The 22,323-nt window shown below is 37.8% G+C and overlaps 1 protein-coding gene across 2 annotated transcripts in view; it reads left to right on the top strand.

Moving 5' to 3' along the window:
• The first annotated feature begins 425 nt into the window (after positions 1-425).
• Positions 426-22,323, top strand: part of ATIC (5-aminoimidazole-4-carboxamide ribonucleotide formyltransferase/IMP cyclohydrolase) — a 30,487-nt gene continuing 8,589 nt past the window's right edge. For both annotated transcript variants that reach the window (XM_022567619.3, XM_022567618.3), the window contains exons 1-12: positions 426-541; positions 838-964; positions 2,121-2,197; positions 3,042-3,108; positions 6,438-6,526; positions 6,831-6,982; positions 7,315-7,471; positions 15,808-15,933; positions 16,783-16,890; positions 17,723-17,808; positions 18,821-18,910; positions 21,452-21,580. In XM_022567619.3, the coding sequence (XP_022423327.1) occupies positions 523-541; positions 838-964; positions 2,121-2,197; positions 3,042-3,108; positions 6,438-6,526; positions 6,831-6,982; positions 7,315-7,471; positions 15,808-15,933; positions 16,783-16,890; positions 17,723-17,808; positions 18,821-18,910; positions 21,452-21,580 (1,227 nt within the window). In that variant the 5' untranslated portion in view covers positions 426-522. The remainder of the gene's footprint in view (positions 542-837; positions 965-2,120; positions 2,198-3,041; positions 3,109-6,437; positions 6,527-6,830; positions 6,983-7,314; positions 7,472-15,807; positions 15,934-16,782; positions 16,891-17,722; positions 17,809-18,820; positions 18,911-21,451; positions 21,581-22,323) is intronic.

Raw genomic sequence — 22,323 nt, 5'->3', positions numbered from 1 at the left:
GTGGAGTCACTTAATCTTTAGACCTTCGTTTTACTTTTTTTAATATATTGAAACGGGAGGAAAGCAGATGATTGCCAAGATGCTTTCCAGCTTTGCTGCTCCAAGAACTTTTCCTTGTGTTTTTCTTGATTCCTCCGTCAGGGCTTCTGACGCTTTGATCAGCCTCCGGGACAGGCTGCCCTGGGCAACAGGAGTTAGCTCCCGAGGCTTCGGGCGACCACATTTTGTGGGCAGGGACAAATCACTCTCGGAGTGTGAGACTGTAGGTGGTGTTCCCTTCCAGTTCTGGATTTAGGAAGCCAGCTGCACCGCACCCCACCCCGCATTCCCTTACAACCCTGCGGCTCCAATTTCGCGTCTGAAATTGAACAGGGGGCGGGTTGGGTCACGTGACGGATCAGGCGCCCACCGGGTCCGCCCCGCCTCCTTCCGGCGTAAATTCTGGCCGCACCGCCCCTCCTTCCGCACGTGGCGTCTCCGCTTTTGTGCCCCGCGCTCCCCGGGGCCTTGCCGCTTGCAGCCATGGCACCCGGCCAGCTCGGTGAGTCCCTTGGCGCCCTGGAGGTGCCGCGCCATCGGCATCCGTGCCCCGCGGCACCCTCACCCCGGCAATGGCGGCGGCTGGGCGGGAGCTGCGGGGGCCCGGCAGGGTGGGAGGCGGCGCTGCGGTCTGCTAGGCCCCGGCCCGCGGAAGTGCGGTTCGCTGGCGGCAGGCCCGGCCCCGGGTCAAGGTCTGGGTAGTGAGGGCCTTGAGATTCCCGACTGCCCACCCCCCCCTCCCCGGCCTTGAGGAATGTAATGTGTACAGCGAGTGATGAGAAATGTTTTCTGTTTCAGCCTTATTGAGTGTCTCTGACAAAACCGGCCTTGTGGAATTTGCCAGGAACCTAGCTTCTGTGGGTTTGCATCTGATCGCTTCTGGAGGGACTGCAAAAGCTCTCAGAGATGCTGGTCTGGCAGTCAGGTAAGGCACAACTTGCTTTCTAAGTTAAGTCCAATCAGAACCTAGTGTGATGACGTTGAGCAGAAAGTAATGTATTCCAAGCACTGAGTAAAATAACGTTATTTATTCCTCCCAGCCAGGCTGTGAGATTGGTAAACTACTTAACCACCTTTGTGGAAGAGGGAGATGAGGCCCAGAGAAATTTAGTAACTTCTGTTCATATTTACAGAGTAAGGAGTTGGGACCCCCAGAGTCCTCATTTCAGAGCCCTCCTCAGCCACAACAGATTAATTTAGGTGGACTGTCTGTTGGGCAAGAAGGAAGTTGTGATTTACAGGATGCATATGATCTGTTTTGACTGGCTCGTTAGTGAAACTGTTGACATCATTAAAATTCAACTCTGAAGATTCAGTCTCTCTTCCCTTAGCATCTCTGGTAACCATGTTCAGCATGTTGATGTGTTTCCTTCCAGTGTTTTTATAAGCATATTTTTTTTATTTCATAGCTCATACAGAAGATAGATGGTCTTGCTTGTTGCTTTTTTCACATATTGTGGGTTTTTAAAAATTTGCTTGTAAATTCAGGCAGAGAGGGTTCAGGTCAGTTTGGTGATATGGATTGATATTGAAATGCTGTCTTTTATGTGTCCCTTTGTCATGTTTTGTGATTATCTTTTTCCAGCTTTTTCTTTTCATGTATTGAGTAAAAAGTTTTTAAATTTACATAGATCAGTCCTTTGTTCAGTGTTTTGAAAGCATTCCTCACATACTTAATTTTGGTACTTCTTTTATTAAAGTGCTCAAACTTTTGATTCGGAATCTGTATTTGCATAGTGTTAACCAGTTATTCTAATACCAACACCACTTTACTAAACAATCTTTTATTGCCCCACTCATTTACTTTGCTGTCTTTATGCTTGTTTAATCATAAAAATAAATCCTTGCTTTCTCTTTAGTCTGTTTCTGAGATAAGAATATTAATACTTTGTTGTATATTGCCAAATTACTTGTGAGTTGCATTTATTTCTTAATATTTCATTAGTATGGCTTATGATTCATTTTCTGAATTCTGAAAAACCAGGCTCTGAAAAAATGTTGGAAGATGTTTTGGAATGGTGTAAAATGTAAAATGACAACTCAGCAGAAGCACCAGCAATATTCTGTTTATCTGTTTTCAGAGACGTCTCTGAGGTAACTGGATTTCCTGAAATGTTAGGGGGGCGTGTGAAAACCTTGCATCCTGCAGTCCATGCTGGTAAGTGGTTTATACCGTCAGTATTTTTTTTTTTGCGGTACGCGGGCCTCTCACTGCCGTGGCCTCTCCCGTTGCGCAGCACAGGCTCCGGACGCGCAGGCCCAGCGACCATGGCTCACGGGCCCAGCCGCTCCACGGCATGTGGGATCTTCCTGGACTGGGGCACGAACCCGCGTCCCCTGCATCGGCAGGTGGACTCTCAACCACTACCAGGGAAGCCCGGATACCTTCAGTTTAAAACAATCAGTTACTCTGTAGAATAAACAAAGGAATAAAGAAAAAGGCAGGTCATAGCTTAAAAAAAAATTATCTGTGAGGTTATGCTGGTTTTGTCACATGTGCTGCTAAAGTTCATAATACATTAGAACCTGTTTAAAATCTGGTTTGCTTTGTTACTTGATGGATTCCTCTGCTTGCTATTAGTCCTGGCCTGATAAATAAGTTAGAGTGTGGTATTTCCTGCTGGAGTTAATGAAAATACTTAGATTTTAGAGTGTGAAAAAACTTTTATGATGATTCCAAACTTAGAATAAAGCATCACAGTGTAACTGACTTTCAAAGGAATTCTTTCAAAATGCTTCAGTATTTATGGAAGTACATGGAGTGATGGAACTGACAACAGTTATATGAAAATTCCTTTTATGTTTTGTTGCTCAAGAGAAAGGGAATCAGGAACTGATGCAAACCGTTTTTAAGTATACCCACTAATCTGAGATTTGTACTGTCTGGTATTCTTAATTAGGCAATGCTAGGGGCTTTAACTTGATTGATGGGATTGTGTTGGAAAGAAGTACCTTATTCTGACTTGTTTTTTGAACCTAATACTCTAACTTTGTTAAATTAGGCATCTTGGCTCGTAATATCCCAGAAGATAGTGCTGACATGGCCAGACTTGATTTCAGTCTTATAAGGTAAAAATTCAAAGTTGAACTTTTAATACATTAGGGATCAAAGACAAAGAAGCCAAATCTGGTGTCTCTTTTTAAAGATCAAGGTTAGCATTAGGTTTAGTTTCCTGATCACTTACTATAAACATTTATTGAGGACATTTGTGACATTGTATGTGGGTAAATAAGCATTTTGATTTTGCCAAATTTATATTACTAAAATACATAATTATGCTTAAACAACCTTTGCTTTTTTAGGAAGTTGTGATCTAAATTGTCATATATATAAGTAACTTAGTTATTTGCATAATGATATTCAGTCTTTCTTTTTAATACATATGTATAACGGCTTTATTCAGCTTAATTCATGTACCATACAATTCCCCAGTTTAAAGTAGATAATTCAGTAGTTTAGTAATTTAGTATATTTAGAGTTGTACAATTATTACCACAGTTAATGTTAGAATATATTCATCACCCCACCTCCCACCCTGACCCTCCCCCCCAAAAAAACTCTACCCATTAACTTTCATTCTTCATTTCCTCCAACGACGTAGGCAACCACCAGTGTATTTTCTATTCTGGATTTACACGAACATTGCATGTCAGTGTAATTGTATAATATATGGTCCTCTGTGACTAGCTTCTTAGCATGTTTTCAAGGTTCATCCATGTTACAGCATATATCAATTCACTTTTTTATTGCTGAAAAGTAATTTATTGTATGGATATACTCCCATTTATCAGTTCATCAGTTGATGGATATTTGGATTGTTTGCACTTTCGGATGTTATGAATAATGCAGCTATGGACATTCATGTACAAATTTTTGTGTGCACATATATTTTCATTTCTCTTGGGTATATACCTGGGAGTGGAATTTCTTGGTCATCTGGTAACTGTTTAAACTTTTGAGGAGCTGCCAGATTATTTTCCAAAGTGCTTCATCAGTTTACGTTCCCACCGGCAGTGTACAAAAGTTCTCACTTCTACATACTCAGCAACATTCGTTATTGATATTTTTGATTCTAACCATCCTATGATGTGGTATCTCATTGTGATTATGATTTGCATTTCCTAATGAGGTTGAGCATCTTTTCATGAGCATAAGCCATTTGTATACCTTTGGAGAAATGTCTGTTCAGATGCCCATTTTAATTGAGTCACTTATTTTTTATTATTGAGTTGTAAGAATTCATTTTATCCCATTCTGTGGATTGTTTTCATTTTCTTAATAGTATCCTTTGAGCATCATAAAAGTTTTAAATTTTGGTAATATCCAACTTACCTATATTTTTTCTTTTGTTGCCTGTGCCTTTGGTGTTATTTCTAAGAAACCATTTCATAATTCAGAATAATGAAGATTTATGCCTATGTTTTCTTTTAAGAGTTTTTTAGTTTTAGCTTTTATGCTTAGGTCTTTGATTCCTTTTAAGCTACTTTTTTTATATGTGGGTGTGAGGTAGTGGTCCAGCTTTATTTAGTATGTGGCTATCCAGTTGTCTCAGCATCATTTGTGGGAGAGACTATTCTTTCCCCATTGAGTGATCTTGGTACACTTGATCTATACCTCCTTTATGCCAGCACCACGCCATTATCTTTGCGGTAAATTGTGAAAGTGATAAGTGTGAGTCTTTCAGCTTTGTTCTTCTTTTTCAAGATTGTTTTGGGTATTCAGGGTACCTTGCATTTCCATATGAATTTTAGGGTCAGCTTGCCCATTTCTGCAAAAAGGGGCGTTGGAATTTTTGTAGGAATTATCTTGAATCTGTAGATCAATTTGGGGAATATTGCCATCCTAACAATATTAAGTCTTCCAGTCCATAAACATGGCATCTCTTTCTAAAGATTTTTTAAAATTTCTTTCAACATTGTTTTGTACTTTTTAAGATACAAGTCATATTCTTTTCTTAAATTTATTCATAAATTTGTTTGTTTTTGATGCTATTGTACGTAGAACTGTTTTCTTAATTTTACTTTTGGATTGTTCCTCACTAGTGTGTATAAGTTCAATTGATTATATCCTACAACCCTGCTGAACTTATTTACTGATTAGTGCTAATGATTTTTCTGTGTGAATTCCTTAGGATTTTCTAGATACAAGATCATGTCACCTGCTAATAGAGATAGCATCACTTTTTTCCAATCTTGGTGCCTTTTATTTCATTTTCTTTGCTAATTGACCAGGCTAGAACCTCCAGTACAGGGTTGAGTAGAAGTGGTGAGAGTGGACATCCTTGTCTTGTTCCAGATCTTAGGGGAGACCTTTCAGTCTTTCGCCTTGAAGTATGATGTTAGCTGTGGGTTGTTTTTTTTAAATATCCTGTATCGTGTTGAGCAAGTTCTATTCTTAATTTTTGACTGTTTTCATCATGAATGAGTTTAGTTTTATCAGATGCTTTCCGTGCATCTATTGAGACAATCAGGTGGTTTTTGTCCTTTATTTTATTGACATAGCTATTACAATAATTGACTTTTAGATATTAAACCAACCTTACAGTCGTGGGATAAACCATACTTTGCTGTAGTGTGTACTTCTTTTTATATTTTACTGGATTCAATTTGGTAGTATGTTAAGGACTTTTTGGTCCGTATTCATAAGATACTGTTCTGGTTGTTTTTTTGTGTGTGTGTGACATTTTGTCTGGTTTCAGTATCAGGCATTGGGAAGTGTTGCCCACCACCCCCCCTTCTGTTTTTCTTTTTTTGTTAGTTTTTACCAGTTGTGCTTATTTCACTGGGGAACCTGCCCACATATCTCCTCACATTGCAGCCCTAGGGGTGGATCTCTGTTTCACTGGTGGTGAATTTTAGATCAGGTCTGTCCTTTAAATTACTCTTTTGTCCTTTTACCATTATTGTGTATGACCTTTCTGAAGACAAAACAAATATTTCCCCTTTAGAATGACCTATCATTTTTCATCATTTTACACAATCCACTGGAAATAGAGTGTAAAATCCAATGTCGTAGATAATGGTGATCACATTCCAAATTGAGGATATTATCGGTAGCTTTGTATTTTATTTCAGTTAAAATTTTGTTTTTAAATTTTGATGGCTCGATAGGACAGTGGGTAGCTAAGGTGACCCAAGCAGCAACATTGCAATATGATTTGGAGGGAATAATGTGTATTGAGAGCATTTGCTGACTACAGCCCCTCCTGTATACCTCTGCTCTTGCAAATGTGGGAGGTCCTGATGTTTCAAAGTAACTTTAGAACTTTAAAACGTCAGGCTCACAGTTGATATTTTAGGCCTTAAGGGGTTTGGTCATGTTAACAGCTACTGACTGAGGTGTGTAAACCACGGAAGTTTGAGTTTTTAGTGACAGCTGAATTCCTCTTTGTTTTTAGAGTTGTTGTTTGTAATCTGTATCCCTTTGCAAAGACGGTGGCTTCTCCGGCTGTAACTGTTGAAGTGGCGGTTGAGCAAATTGATATTGGTAAGTCAGAAAAACCATATTTGAAGACTGCTGGAGGAGACACTTCTTTACACTGTAAACAAGATGACTCTTGGACGTTCCCTATTGAGGGCCTAGCAAACAGTCGCTGCCCCCAGATTGTGTTCTGGGATGACCGATTCATCGATATTTTCTGAGCTCTTTCTCTGTTTAGAGATTCATCTGGCTTATTTTTCTCTTATTTTTAAGGCAAGAATTATAGTAGAAAGTACGTATGCGTACAGTGACTTGATTTGAAAGAGGTGAAACTGATAGGAAAATGCAAATCGTCTTTTGTTCTTCAAAGGGGGAGTAACCCTGCTGAGAGCGGCAGCCAAAAACCACACTCGAGTGACAGTAGTGTGTGAACCAGAGGACTACGCGGCTGTGTCCTCAGAGATGCAGGGCTCCGACAGCAAAGACACATCTTTGGAGACAAGACGCCAGTTAGCCTTGAAGGTGCGGACATGCTTTTATCTAGTGCAGTGCTTGCAAAACCAACAGTACTCACTTCTCACCAGGTTACATCACCCTCCAGGGTTCTGCTTGGAGCTGCTATCCTTTTGTTGTAAATGCGAAGACCAACTATCAGAGAGGTAGTCTGTCAAAAGATTGAAAGAGAAATGGAAAGGGAATAATTCTTTGTGCTATTTATTATTATTTGGTGTCTTTCCTGCACAGGCATGTGTGCGGGCTGTGGGTTGTAGTTTGATATATACTACTTATAACCATTTTTACCTCACTTTCAGAAATACTGCGGCTATTTTCACAAATCTTAACTCTTATTCTAGGCTTTCACTCACACGGCACGATATGATGAAGCAATTTCCGATTACTTCAGGAAAGAATATAGTAAAGGAATATCTCAGATGCCCTTGAGGTATGGAATGAACCCTCATCAAACTCCTGCCCAGTTATATACCCTGAAGCCCAAGCTCCCAATCACAGGTAAAAGCTGAGCGTTAACGTGGCGCAGTTTGCCGTGTCTGGATGTGTGTGTCTTTCTCTCTGTTGTATCAGGTGTGATTCACTTTTTAGAAGATAAAGTAAATTACATAGTACCTCTTATAGTTGCCTGAAGTTTGAGCTGTCAGTGGGACTTGTGAACAAAAAATATTGAGATAATCCAGGGTTCTGGAGAGAAGTCAAGTTGAAGATACAGATTTGAGTGTCTGGTGTGTAGATGGTTTTGAAGATGTAGGACAGGATGGGGTGGCTGAATTTTGAAGAAGACGGTCAAGACCAAACCTTGACGTGGCAGTGGAGAACCATCAGAGAACCTATAGAGTTTCAACCAGTCGGAATGCTGCTGAGAGAAGTAGCTATTTGATTTGGGAATGTTACAAACACAGTTTCCTTGGAATGATGGATCTGGAAGCCCAGTTACAATGGGCCAAAATAGGAATGTGAGGTTAGGAAAGAAGAATGATAAAGATAATTCTTTGAACAGAGAAATTAGTCAGGGCTTAAGGATTTGTAGAGTTATGAGAGGGATTTTACAGTTTTTGGTTCTGTTTTGTTGTTAAGGTGGACCATTTAATGAGCAAGCACGTCCTACTCCCTGGTGGAAGGGAAGAGTGGGTCCAGTGGGCAGAGGAGAGACTTGTAGGTGTGAAGACTTCGGAGGGTTGAAGTTGGTGGGGGGCTGCCCTGGGTGGGAGCCCGGACAGCTTCCTTCAGGCACTGAGAAGGCAAGCTCAGAGCGCACATTGGTAGATTGGTGCTGTTTACTCCCTGTTAGCAGCGGAGAGAGGGGAGGAGAGGGAAGCACTGCAGGAAGTTTAAGGAGCATTTAAAATACTCTCTTCTTTGCTCTTGACAGTCGGTAAATTCTATTACTACTTTGCCTCAGATATATTTTGAATCTTTCCTAATGCTGCCCAAGCCCGTATGCTCAGCCCTAGAGTTGTGTGTGTGAGAGAGAATGATGTTGATGACTGGTTTTCTTGTGATTGGAAACGAGAAGAGTTCTGTTTTGTTTCAACTGTTTAATAAATTAAACAACTTTAAACATTTCTCTATAGCATTTTCTCTTGTGTCTAAAGAGTTGTTAGTGTCTTTGGAAATTTGATAATTTGAAGGGGTTATTCTAACTAACTGAAATGTTTCAGAAGCCAAGTTTTCTCCCACTTACCACAATTAAAGTATAAAAAAAGGGAGATGGGGGAGTTTTATAAAAGATGTCTCATTTAATTTTTGCATGTTGTATGTCTTATAGGATATTTTACTTTTGTTGTTTACTGTTTATTGCCTATTTTGTTTCTTCTATGCCTCTTGCATAAGCTCCATGAGAACAGTAATTTTTTTTTTTTTTTTTTTTTTTTGCTCGAGGGAACTTTATTTCCAAGTAGTTTTATTAAAAAGAACAGGTTTGTTTGGGTTTTTCTAATTAATCCTTTTTTTTTGGCCACACCGCACGGCATGTGGGATCTTGGTTCTCCAACCAGGGATTGAACCCATGCCCCTGCAGTGGAAGTGCAGAGGCTTAACCACTGGACCCTAAAAGAGCAGTTTCAGATTTACAGAAACATTTCCCAGAAGTACAAAGAATTCTCATATGTCCCCCTTCTCCCAGTTTCCCCTGTTAACAACTTTGCATTAGTGTGGTACGTTTGTTACAATTAACGAATCAATATTGGTTCATTATTATTAACTAAGATCAATAGTTTAGATTCAGAATATGTTGTACATTCTACGGGTTTGGGCAAATGTATAATGTATTCACTGTGAAATTTTCCTACATAATAGTTTTACCACCCTAAAAACTCCTCCCCTTCCACCCCCCTAACCCCTGGCAACCACTGTCTCTATACGTTTGCTGTGTTCCAGTATCATATAGTTGGAAACATACAGTATATAGCCTTTTCAGACTGATTCTTTAACTTAGCAATATGCATTTAAGTTTCCTCCTGTGTCTTCTGGTAGCTTATTACCTCTTATTGTTGAATAATATTTCCTTGTGTGTGGCTGTACCGCAGTTTATTCATTCACCTTTTGAAGACATCAAGAATGTAAGGATGCTGTTTGGCAGTTCATGAATAAAGCTGTTATAAACACTTGTGTACATGTTTTTGTGTAGACACAAGTTTTCAACTCATTTGGGTAAATAATATTTTCTATTGTATAATTCTATTGCGCATTTTGTTTCCTTTCTAACTCCACCCGTAAGCTCCATGATGACAGTAACTTGGGTTTTTTTTGTTTTTGTTTTTTTAAATTCAAAGAGCATTTTATTGTTTGGAAGAAGTATAGAGAAACAGATTAATGTTTGAATTTTTTTTGTACAGCAGGTTCTTATTAGTTATCCATTTTATACATATTAGTGTATATATGTCAATCCCAGTCTCCCAATTCATTCCCTGCAGCTCGCTTTTCCCTCTTGGTGTCCATAATTTGTTCTCTACATCTATGTCTATATTTCTGTCCTGAAAACCGGTTCATCTGTACCATTTTTCTAGGTTCCACATACATGCGTTAATATACGATATTTGTTTTTCTCTTTCTGACTTACTTCACTCTGTATGACAGTCTCTAGATCCATCCAGGTCTCTACAGATGACCCAATTTCATTCCTTTTTATGGCTGAGTAATATTCCATTGTATATATGTAACACATCTTCTTTATCCATTCATCTATCGATGGGCATTTAGGTTGCTTCCATGACCTGACTATTGTAAATAGTGCTGCAGTGAACATTGGGGTGCATGTGTCTTTTTGAATTGTGGTTTTCTTTAGGTATATGTCCAGTAGTGGGATTATTGGGTCATATGATAATTCAATTTTCAGTTTTTTAAGGAACGTCCATACTGTTCTCCATAGTGGCTGTATCAGTTTACATTCCCACCAACAGTGCAAGAGGGTTCCCTTTTCTCCACACCTTCTCCAGCATTTGTTGTTTGTAGATTTTCTGATGTTGCGCATTCTAACTGGTGTGAGGTGATACCTCATTGTAGTTTTGATTTGCATTTTTCTAATAATTAGTGATGTTGAGCAGCTTTTCATGTGCTTCTTGTCCATCTGTATGTCTTCTTTGGAGAAATGCCTATTTAGGTCTTCTGCCCATTTTTGGATAGGGTTGTTTGTTTTTTATTATTGAGCTGCATGAGCTGTTTATATATTTTGGAGATTAATCCTTTGTCCATTGATTCGTTTGAAAATATTTTCTCCCATTCTGAGGGTTGTCTTTTCATCTTGTTTATGGTTTCCTTTGCTGTGCAAAAGCTTTGAAGTTTCATTAGGTCCCATTTGTTTATTTGTGTTTTTATTTCCATTACTCTAGGAGGTGGATCAAAAAAGATCTTGCTGTGATTTATGTCAAAGAGTGTTCTTCCTATGTTTTCCTCTAAGAGTTTAATAGTGTCTGGTCTTACATTTAGGTCTCGAATCCATTTTGAGTTTATTTTTGTGTATGGTGTTAGGGAGTGTTCTAATTTCATTCTTTTACATGTAGCTGTCCAGTTTTCCCAGCAACACTTATTGAAGAGACTGTCTTTTCTCCATCATATATCCTTGCCTTCTTTGTCTTAGATTAGTTGACCATAGGTGCATGGGTTTATGTCTGGGCTTTCTCTCCTGTTCCATTGGTCTATATTTCTGTTTTTGTGCCAGTACCGTATTGTCTTGATTACTGTAGCTTTGTAGTATAGTCTGAAGTCAGGGAGTCTGATTCCTCCAGCTCTGTTTTTTTCCTTCAAGAATGCTTTGGCTATTTGGGGTTTTTTTGTCTCCATGCAAACTTTAAGATTTGTTTGTTCTAGTTCTGTAAAAAATGCCAGTGGTAGTTTGGTAGGGATTGCATTGAATCTGTAGATTTCTTTGGGTAGTATAGTCATTTTCACAATATTGATTCTTCCAATCCAAGAACATGGTATATCTCTCCATCTGTTGGTATCATCTTTAATTTCTTTCATCAGTGTCTTATAGTTTTCTGCATACAGGTCTTTTGTCTCCCTAGGTAGGTTTATTCCTAGGTATTTTATTCTTTTTGTTGCAGTGGTAAATAGGAGTGTTTCCTTAATTTCTCTTTCAGATTTTTCATCATTAGTGTATAGGAATGCAAGAGATTTCTGTGCATTAATTTTATATCCTGCCACTTTACCACATTCATTGATGAGCTCTAGTAGTTTTCTGGTGGCATCTTTAGGATTCTCTATACATAGTTTTATGTTATCTGGAAACAGTGACAGTTTTACTTCTTCTTTTCCAATTTGTGTGCCTTTTATTTCTTTTTCTTTTGTGATTGCTGTGGCTAGGACTTCCAAAACTATGTTGAATAATAGTGGCGAGAGTGGATATCCTTGTCTTGTTCCTGATCTTAGAGGAAATGCTTTCAGTTTTTCACCATTGAGAATGATGTTTGCTGTAGGTTTGTCGTATATGGCTTTTATTATGTTGAGGTAGGTTCCCTCTGTGCCCACCTTCTGGAGAGTTTCTATCATAAATGGGTGTTGAAATTTGTCAGAAGCTCTTTCTGCATCTGTTGAGATGATCATATGGTTTTTATTCTTCAATTTGTTAATATGGTGTATCACATTGATTGATTTGCTTATATTGAAGAAATGCATCCCTGGGATAAATCCCACTTGATCATGGTGTATGATCCTTTTAATGTGTTTTTGGGTTCTGTTTGCTAGTATTTTGCTGAGGATTTTTGCATCTATATTCATCAATGTTATTTGTTCTGTAGTTTTCTTTTTCTGTAGTATCTTTGTCTGGTTTTGGTATCAGGGTGACGATGGATGGTGGTGAGTTTGGGAGTGTTCCTTCTTCCACAATTTTTTGGAAGAGTTTGAGAAGGATGGGTGTTAGCTCTTCTCTAAATGTTTGATAGAATTCACCTGTGAAGCCATCTGGTCTTGGACTTTTGTTTGTTGGAAGAGTTTTAATCACAGTTTCAATTTCATTACTTGTGATTGGTCTGTTCATATTTTCTATTTCTTCCTCGCTCAGTCTTGGAAGGTTATATCTTTCTAAGAATTTGTCCATTTCTTCCAGGTTGTCCATTTTATTGGCATAGAGTTGCTTCTGGTAGTCTCTTAGGATGCTTTGTATTTCTGTGGTGTCTGTTGTCACTTCTTCTTTTTCATTTCTAATTTTATTGATTTGCGTCCTCTCCCTCTTTTTCTTGATGAGTCTGGCTAATGGTTTATCAATTTTGTTTATCTTCTCAAAGAACCAGCGTTTTTTGTTTTATGTCATATTACCTTATTTATAGCATTCACTGGTATGTTTGTAGAATACAGATTTTTTAAAATGCAAAAAGACCCAAAAAGAACCAGCATTTAGTTTTATTGATCTTTGCTCGTTTTCTTTGTTTCTATTTCATTTATTTCTTCTCTGATCTTTATGATTTCTTTCCTTCTAACTTTGGGTTTTATTTGTTCTTCTTTCTCTAGTTCCTTTAGGTGTTAGGTTACATTGTTTGAGATTTTTCTTGTTTCTTGAAGTAGGCTTGTATTGCTCTAAACTTCCCTCTTAAAAATGCTTTTGCTGCATCCCATAGGTTTTGGATCGTTCGTGTTTTCGTTGTAATTTGTCTCTATGTATTTCTTTATTTCCTCTTTGATTTCTTCAGTGATCTCTTGGCTCTTTAGTAATGTACTGTTTAGCCTCCATGTGTCTGTGTTTTTTACGTTTTTTCCCCCTGTAATTGATTTCTAATCTCATAGCGTTATGCTCAGAAAAGATTCTTGATATGATTTCAATTTTCTTAAATTTACTGAGTCTTGATTTGTGACCCAAGATGTGATCTATCCTGGAGAATGTTCCGTGTGCACTTGAGAAGAAAGTGTATTCTGTTGTTTTTGGATGGAATGTCCTGTAAACATCAATTAAGTCCATCTTGTTTAATGTGTCATTAAAGCTTGCGCTTCCTTATTTATTTTCATTTTGGATGATCTGTCCATTGGTGAAAGTGGGTGTTAAGGTCCCCTACTATTATTGTGTTACTGTCGATTTCCCTTTTTATGGCTGTTAGCATTTGTCTTACGTATTGAGGTGCTCCTATGTTGGATGCATAAATATTTACAATTGTTATATCTTCTTCTTGGATTGATCCCTTGATCATTATGTAGTGTCCTTTGTCTCTTGTAATAGTCTTTATTTTAAAGTCTATTTTGTCTGATATGAGAGTTGCTACTCCATCTTTCTTTTGATTTCCATTTGCATGGAATATCTTTTTCCATCCCCTCACTTTCAGTCTGTATGTGTCCCTAGGTCTGAAGTGGGTCTCTTGTAGACAGCATATATGTGGGTCTTGTTTTTGTATCCATTCAGCGAGCCTGTGTCTTTTGGTTGCAGCATTTAATCCATTCACATTTAAGGTAATTATCGATATGTATGTTCCTATGACCTTTTTCTTAATTATTTGGGTTTGTTTTTATAGGTCCTTTACTTTTGTGTTTCCCACTTAGAGAAGTTCCTTTAGCACTTGTTGAAGAGCTGGTTTGGTGGTGCTGAATTGTCTTAGCTTTTGCGTGTCTGTAAAGCTTTTGATTTCTCCGTCGAATCTGAATGAGATCCTTGCTGGGTAGAGTATTCTTGGTTGTAGGTTCTTCCCTTTCATCACTTTAAGTATATCATGCAACTGCCTTCTGGCTTGTAGAGTTTCTGCTGAGAAATCAGCTGTTAACCTTATGGGAGTTCCCTTGTATGTTATTTGTCTTTTTTCCCTGTTGCTTTCAATAATTTTTCTTTGTCTTTAATTTTTATCAATTTGATAACTATGTGTCTCGGTATGTTTCTCCTTGGGTTTATCCTGCCTGGGACTCTCTGCGCTTCCTGGACTTGGGTGGCTATTGCCTTTCCCATGTTAGGGGAGTTTTCGACTATAATCTCTTCAGGTATTCTCTCGGGTCCTTCCTCTCTCTCTTCTCCTTCTGGGACCCCTATAATGCGAATTTTGTTGCGTTTAATGTTGTCCCAGAGGTCTCTTTGGCTGTCTTCATTTCTTTTCATTCTTCTTTCTTTATTCCGTGATAGTGAATTCCACCATTTGGTCTTTCAGGTCAGTTATCCGTTTCTCTGCCTCAGTTATTCTGCTATTGATTCCTTCTAGTGTAGTTTTCATTTCAGTTATTGTATTGTTCATCTATGTTTGTTTGTTCTTTAATTGTTCTAGGTCTTTGTTAAGCATTTCTTGCGTCTTCTCGATCTTTGCCTCCATTATTTTTCCAAGGTCCTGGATCATCTTCACGATCATTATTCTGAATTCTTTTTCTGGAAGGTTGCCTATCTCCACTTCATTTAGTTGTTTTTCTGGGGTTTGGTGTTGTTCCTTCATCTGGTACAAGTCCTCTGGCTTTTCATTTTGTCTGTCTTTCTGTGAATGTGGTTTTCGTTCCACCGGCTGCAGAAGTGTAGTTCTTCTTGCTTCTGCTGTCTGCCCTCTTGGATGAGGCTATCTAAAAGGGTTGTCAATGACAGTAATTTGGGAGGGACTGTTTTATTCACTGATAGTATCCCAAGTTCCTAGAACAGTGCTTAACATTGTAGTAGGCACTCAGTAGATGTTTGGCAAGGTTTTGCTTTTAAAAGTACGTGCTATCCAAAATAACACAAAGGAAATGAAATTATAAAGTTGTTTTTAATTAGTGGCCCACTAGTTTTGTGTGTGCGCTGAACTTCTTATAAATGTTTATTCACAAGATTTTGGCTTTTAAAAATCCTGCCACTGTTAAGAACATAGGCAGTGAAAAAGTTGTAGTCTCCTTTTTAACTGCATTTCAACTTTAGACTGAGTGTACCGAGTCTGGTGTAAAAGAAGAGAAACCCAACACACGTTTTTCCCTCCATCTCTCCCACCCACTAAACTCTTGCTTTAGTTTGTAACATTATTTGTTAAACTGACAGGACTTACCATTTAAATTTTATACTATAAATTGTACAGTAAAGTTGCCACAGTTGTTTGATCTTATTTCTGTACTGAAGTGGATCCCTGATGATCACTAGTCTAGTCGTACTTTTTTCCTGTTCCTGAATTCTTTGTTGATTTATTTATGGATTGGCTGGCTTTGGTCCACCAGTGGTGTGTGCACACGTATGTGTTCATGCACCTCCGTGGTGTGTGTGTGTTTGTTGAGATGGGCTCAGACTCGGGTGCTTTATTCAGTCTCAGCAAGTTCTTGTATGTTCGTGTGTATCTGTTTGCCTCTTCGTTATACTTTATTTGCAACATATTTGTGCAGTCCTTATATATGTGTTTTTAAAATTTTTCTAGGAAATGTACACATATCTGATCTTATTGACCTAGCTTGTTAATGTGTATTTATATTTTTATATGTAGTTTTGAATGGAGCCCCTGGATTTATCAACTTGTGTGATGCTTTGAATGCCTGGCAGCTGGTGAAGGAACTCAAAGAAGCTTTAGGCATTCCAGCCGCTGCCTCTTTCAAACATGTCAGCCCGGCAGGTAAAGCACTGCCCTCTGGGATTCTCTGGAACTGTTCAAAATACACTTTTTAAAAAATTTTTGGAAGTTTGACAAGACTCAAAAGCGAATATAGACATTCTGTAAAGTCTGAAACCACTTTTGTTAATAACAGTATCAGTGTAGTAACTGGATAAAATCTGATAACAATACCATGCGCATGTGTCTTTTACATATGTATAATATGTAACACTATTATGAGATAGGAAGGTCAGATAATAGTTGTATTTGTAGTGGAAACATGTTTTAGAAAATAAAAGTGATGTTGCTTAATGCAGTATGACTAAACTAAACATTTTTCCACATGGTTGAAAAGTTAACTGAGTAGACATAAATTGTTCTTATGGCACTTTAACTTTTTATGGCCATTGTATGAGAGACCTTTTTTCTTCTGTGTTTAAGTCAGCTTTACAGCTTAGTTATTTGTGTCACCTACTGACAGTTCAACACATAATTAGTTCTCAGATAGTTTTTGGATATGAAAACAATGGGAGTGGCAGAGAAATAAGCGGTGTGTGATATCAAGCAGGACAGAGAGTCAGCAGTGAATTAAAGTAGCTTCATACAAGCCTAGTGTTGGCAGACTCAAGACAGTGGCTCTGTTTTCAGAGGCTGGAGAAGAGATTCCCCCCGCCTCACCCTCCCCTGCAGTTATATTTTTGGCATTTAATTACCTGGCCAAACAGGTTTTTGTTTAATTTGGCCCAAGCACTAGAAATTATGTTATATAGACTAGATGTTTTAGACTAGATGTTTAGAAAAATGTCCTGATTTAGGAATTAATAAGTAGTCACTTGAGATTTGTGGTTTATTTATGGTTTTCTATACCAGGCGCTGCTGTTGGAATTCCACTCAGTGAAGATCAAGCCAAAGTCTGCATGGTCTATGATATGTACGAAACGCTCACACCCATATCCACTGCATATGCAAGAGCAAGAGGTCAGAAGAATAATAGCGCTTTTTCTGTTGTTGTTTTTTTTTTTGAGAGGAAAAGCAATATTTTATCTTAAAGTAGTAATATCCTTTGTTTCGTTATAGGATTTCAAATTACCTTAATCTGTTTTTCATTAATACTTCAGAATGACTATATGAGAGCCTTGGAATAAATTTGTTTATAAAAGTGTGTGTTACTTTTAGTACTTAATGTAATAAAGGGAAGCACAATTGGAATTTGGTGCGTGAAGTTTCAGATTAGGCTATTGAATGTATTTGTATTGCTAAATTTAAGTTGTATGGTTATTTAAGTACACTGAATTTTGTTAAAGTTATATTTTATATAATTCACAAGTATCTAATGCATGAGCTTAATAACCTGTGAATATTATTGTAAAATTAATGGGAGATTATTGAGACACTTTCTCATGGTTTACTTTCTACCACAGGGGTTGGCAAAGTGTGGCTCATTGGCTAAATCCAGCCCACCACCTAGCTTTGTAAATGTAGTCTGGTTGGAATAGGGCCACATAGTATTGTCGGTGGCTGATTGCTAACCACAGTCTTGGAGGTGGAACAGGGTCGCGTGGCTGCAAAGCTTAAAAAATATTTACTATCAGGCCCTTTACAGAAAAAGTTTGCTGAATGTTGCTCTAGGAGGTAAAATGAAAGAATATTTCTTATTGATTATTTCAGTTAAATGACTTATTAATCTGTTGTTTAAATCTTAGTGAAGTTAGATTGTATATGATCACATTGGTGTTTGTTGAACATTACCTTTTTCTGTATAAGGATGGATAATCTGTGATAAATACTACGTTTTAATTTTTATTTACAGGGGCTGATAGGATGTCCTCCTTTGGTGATTTTGTTGCATTATCTGATATTTGTGATGTCCCTACTGCCAAAATTATCTCTAGAGAGGTTAGTGGACATTCTGTATCTTGTCCCATGCATAACTAAGTAGAGCTTAATTTGTTCATAGTGTTTATTGAAACCATAACCTATAATATTTGTATTTGGCTGTTGTGATCAAGTTTTATGTGTTTAATTCTTTAAAATTTTCTAGTAGTCATTGTCTTAATGCCAGAGTTACTGTTTCTGAAGAATAGAGGATGCTATCTTGGATGGTGACGTAATAGTGAACCTGGCTGTAAACGTTCATTAGGTCTGTAATGAAAGAGACTGTATAGTGAGGGGAATTATAAACTACTCTAAAAAACTAACCCCCATCAATTGAGTACCAAACAGGCATTCCGGAAAGGTGGGGGTGGGGCTGGGGAGATAGAGAAGAAGATGAAGGAGATCACATGCCTCGGAGGAAAACAAACAGTTAGCAGTTAAGGCTAACAGGGCCTGTGACTTGACAATATTTAGTTGCTTTAGGGATCCTTACCATCACCTCTGCCATCCCCAGGTGCCGTGGAGCTGGTGTGCTGCGTTATAGGTTACAGCACGCACGAGGCTTTGGGGTGTGATCTGTGACTTTCTTATCTTTATAATGTGTTAAATCTGATTTCCTCTGACCTCTTTTCTTGCTGTTGAGGAGCCTGCCTTGCCTCGGGTCATTTAGCCAGGTTTTGGCAGAGCCAGAATTAGAAGAACATGCTCTTTCTAGTACAAAACCTCCCTGTGAACAGAAGAGTAAAAAATCATTTTTCTTCCTAAGATACGTGTATTACAGCGAATCACTCATATATTCTTGGTTAAAATTGAAACAGACAACCAGAAGGACAGCCAATGAGATAAGATCAGCTGTAGAAAGTTGTATTCTAGCATAGACTTACCTTTTCCAAGTATAGTATTTGTATTATCTGGTGGAGGCAGAAACCAGAAACTGCTACTGCATTATTTATGACAGATAATTATCTCTAGATCGTTTAAGAGGTGTTCTCTAATTTTTTAAAATAGAAATTAATATTTAATACACATATAGGTATCTGATGGTATTATTGCCCCGGGATATGAAGATGAAGCTTTGAAATTACTTTCTAAGAAGAAAAATGGGAACTACTGTGTTCTTCAGGTTAGTGCAATTCACGTTTGAAACAGTAATTTGCTCTTCTCTTTTGTCTCTTTTTCCCCATATTTAATCTTTCCTTTATACTGGCACCCTTCTAATTTATCCTTCGTTGCTATGGTTTTTTTATCCTTAACCCTGCAAATTTTTTCTTCCTATTAATTTTTTGGGTTTAAGATCAAGATAGCTTTCCCGCCCTTACTTTTCATTTCTTTAAAAATAATATATTTAATGTGGTTTCCTATTCAAAAGGTATTGAAGGTTATTTGATGAAGTCTCCTCATCCTTCCCTTCTGCCGCTCTGTTACCTTTTTTAAAAGTAATAGTCTCAATTTCTTGCTCACCTTTCCTGAAATATGTAGTCTATACATATTCAGCAAATATTTGCATTTGCATTTCTTCTTTTTCTCCCCACTGACACAAATGCACACTGCTTCATCATCTTGGACGTTTGTCCTGTATCTGTGTATCTTATCTAGCCAGTCACCAGTCTTTAGCTATTACACATACCCTGCAGTGAAATAAGCTAGAGGGAAAGTCCTGAGAATAAAATTAGGACTGGGTTGCAGACTGTCTGTATTGGTGACTTTGATAGATGCTGCTCATTTTAAGGTTGTACAACCAATTTTATGTCTTAATGGGAATGTGTAAGGGTGCCTGTTTCCTAACACCTTTGCTAGCATCAAGTTTTTAAACATTTTTATCTTAGCAGTTAGATAGATGAAAATGGCATCTCATTGCAGTTTTAGTTTCTCATTGTGTGTGGGTGAACATCTTTTCACATTTAAGTGTTTTTACTTCCCTTTTATGAACTGTCTGCCCGTGTTCTTTGCCTGTCTTTCTAATAGATTGTTGAGTTTTTTCCTTACTGATTTTAACAAGCTCTTATACATTAGGGAAATTAGCCCATAGTCTGATCATAAATGGATAAAGCAAAAAGTTATTTGAATTGAAAGTTAAAATTCATAATACTGTTTTTCAGAAGGTATTAATGTAAAAAAAAATTTGTGGAATCCAAATTCCATATATTGAAAGTTATTATTCTTCACTTTAAGAAACCAATAATTACGTGGTTCACCATAGACTCCATGTCAGCTTTTCAAGGAAAGAAAACAAAAATACCACATTAAATGTAATACTTTTTAAAAAGCTACTTGACAGAAGTAGCTTTTTTAAAAGGTACTTAATCATTCAGTTAGCTGCCCCTGTATTTTCACTCTTAACTGTTTTTTGTTGTTGTTGTCATTAAGAGTAGTAAGTACTTCTGGCTATTAGCAGTTACTTGTAGCATCATGAAGAATGTTTTCCAAATCCTGAGCCTGACTCTGATCATGACCTCTTTAGCACCGGACAATATCATGTTTCAGGGTGTCAAAAGAACACCAGGGCTTCCTCAATATTCTGTTTATTTGAGAGGTTTTTTTATGACATCAGTTAATAGGCGGGCACATCTCAGTTTTAGAAATTTTATAATATAAAGGGAAAAGGACCATTTTAGAATTCAGGAAAATGCAGATTAAGCAGAATTAATATGAGCTCTTGCTTATAAGTTACAGATATCAGTGCTTTGTAAATCAAAGATCATCCAAAGGTTAAATAAAGAAATACTGTCAAATTTGGAAAAGTGTCTAGGGAGAGAGTGGTCTTATGCAGGTTATTCCCATGTCTTACTATCATTTCAGTTAAAAATTTGGGAGAGGAAGAAAGCAATGAATGACATATTCCTTTTCAAATAACAAAGACACAGACTACAAATGCTGTTCTCTCTCTTCTAACTTTTTTTTGTTTTGTTTTGTTTTGTTTTAGTTTTGGCTGTGTTGGGTCTTCCTTGCTGCATGCGTGCATTCTCTAGTTGCGGCGAGCGGGGGCTACTCTTTGTTGCTGTGCGTGGGCTTCTCATTGCATTGGCTTTTCTTGTTGCAGAGCATGGCCTCTAGGCACACGGGTTTCCATAGTTGTGGCTCGCGGGCTCTAGAGCGCAGGCTCAGTAGTTGTGGCGCATGGGCTTCGTTGCTCCACGGCATGTGGAAACTTCCCGGACTAGGGCTTGAACCCTTGTCCCCTGCATTGGCAGGCGGATTCTTAACCACTGTGCCACCAGGGAAGCCTACTCTTTTAACTTTTAATCTAAGTCTTAATTAAGTATTTGTAATAGATTCTTAGAAAAAAATTAGAGGTTAGTTTTTGTGCCACTGCCTATTTGTTAGCATATCTGTTTTAGTTTCTTTTTTTAAGAAAAAACCATATGTATAGTGCTTTCAGTTACTGAAACCAGAAATGCTCTGTTGGAATCATTGGTTCTAATGTTTGGTATAAGTTACAAAACCCTATAAGATTATAAAACCTATAAAAAATTTTGGAGCAAAATATTGGTGCCTGGCCATTCTATTACACCCATCCTGAAATGATCTTGTACCTGCCTAAGTTAGAAAAAATGCATATAGCCTTGCTTATAATGAAATATCTTGAACATAAATTAAGTGAAAAATTTTGAGGGATGTAGACATATTTTTTACTCTTTTAACTACTTAACTTTGTTTTATTTAGATGGACCAGTCTTACAGTCCGGATGAAAACGAAGTTCGAACTCTCTTTGGTCTTCGTTTAAGCCAGAAGAGAAATAATAGTGTCATCAACAGGTCATTATTTAGCAACATTGTTACCAAGAATAAAGATGTAAGTCTGAAAATATCTGAACTGAATACTAGTAATTCAGTAGATCTGTTTTTTTTTTTTTTTTGGCGGTACGCGGGTCTCTCCCGTTGCGGAGCACAGGCTCCGGACGTGCAGGCTCAGCCGCTCCACGGCATGTGGGATCCTCCCGGACCGGGACACGAACTCGTGTCCCCTGCATCGGCAGGCAAACTCTCAACCACTGCGCCACCAGGGAAGCCCAGTAGATCTGTTTTTAATATTTATATGCTTATGCATTTATTAAGGCCCATATTTAAAACTGGTCGATATGCAAAGAGCTAGCTCATCTCTGAGTTGTCAAGTAAGTTTGAGAACTCAAAAAATGAACAGAAGGCCATATTAGAAACTTCTGTGCATATGTATATATGTAGTTATTTACCTTCAATTCTACATATATGGGATCATGTCTTTTATAAATCTGTTCTGTAACTTGCCTTTTTTTCTATGCACTGAGCTACAAATGTGTTTATATATCAAGAAACATAGATCCACATCTTCATCTGAAAGGCCGTGTGGCAATCTGCGTACTATGATGGATATTTAAGTTGTTTCCATTTTCAGTGATGTGATGGGTGTTTTCACATAGTCACGATTTTGCTATTGTCCTGTTGTCATCTTTTAGAAGGACATATTCCTAGGATAAAAATGGTTTTCTATTTGTATTTACATGTATTATATCAATTAATATGCACAGCTCCCTCTGGGCGGGGTGTGACTACTGTCAA

Source organism: Delphinapterus leucas, chromosome 8 (assembly GCF_059928025.1).
Source record: "Delphinapterus leucas isolate spDelLeu-1000000601 "Yukka" chromosome 8, BTC_Dleu_Yukka2, whole genome shotgun sequence".
Lineage (NCBI taxonomy): Eukaryota > Metazoa > Chordata > Mammalia > Artiodactyla > Monodontidae > Delphinapterus > Delphinapterus leucas.
Note: the sequence above shows the minus strand (reverse complement) of the source record. Positions and strands in the feature narration are given on the sequence as shown.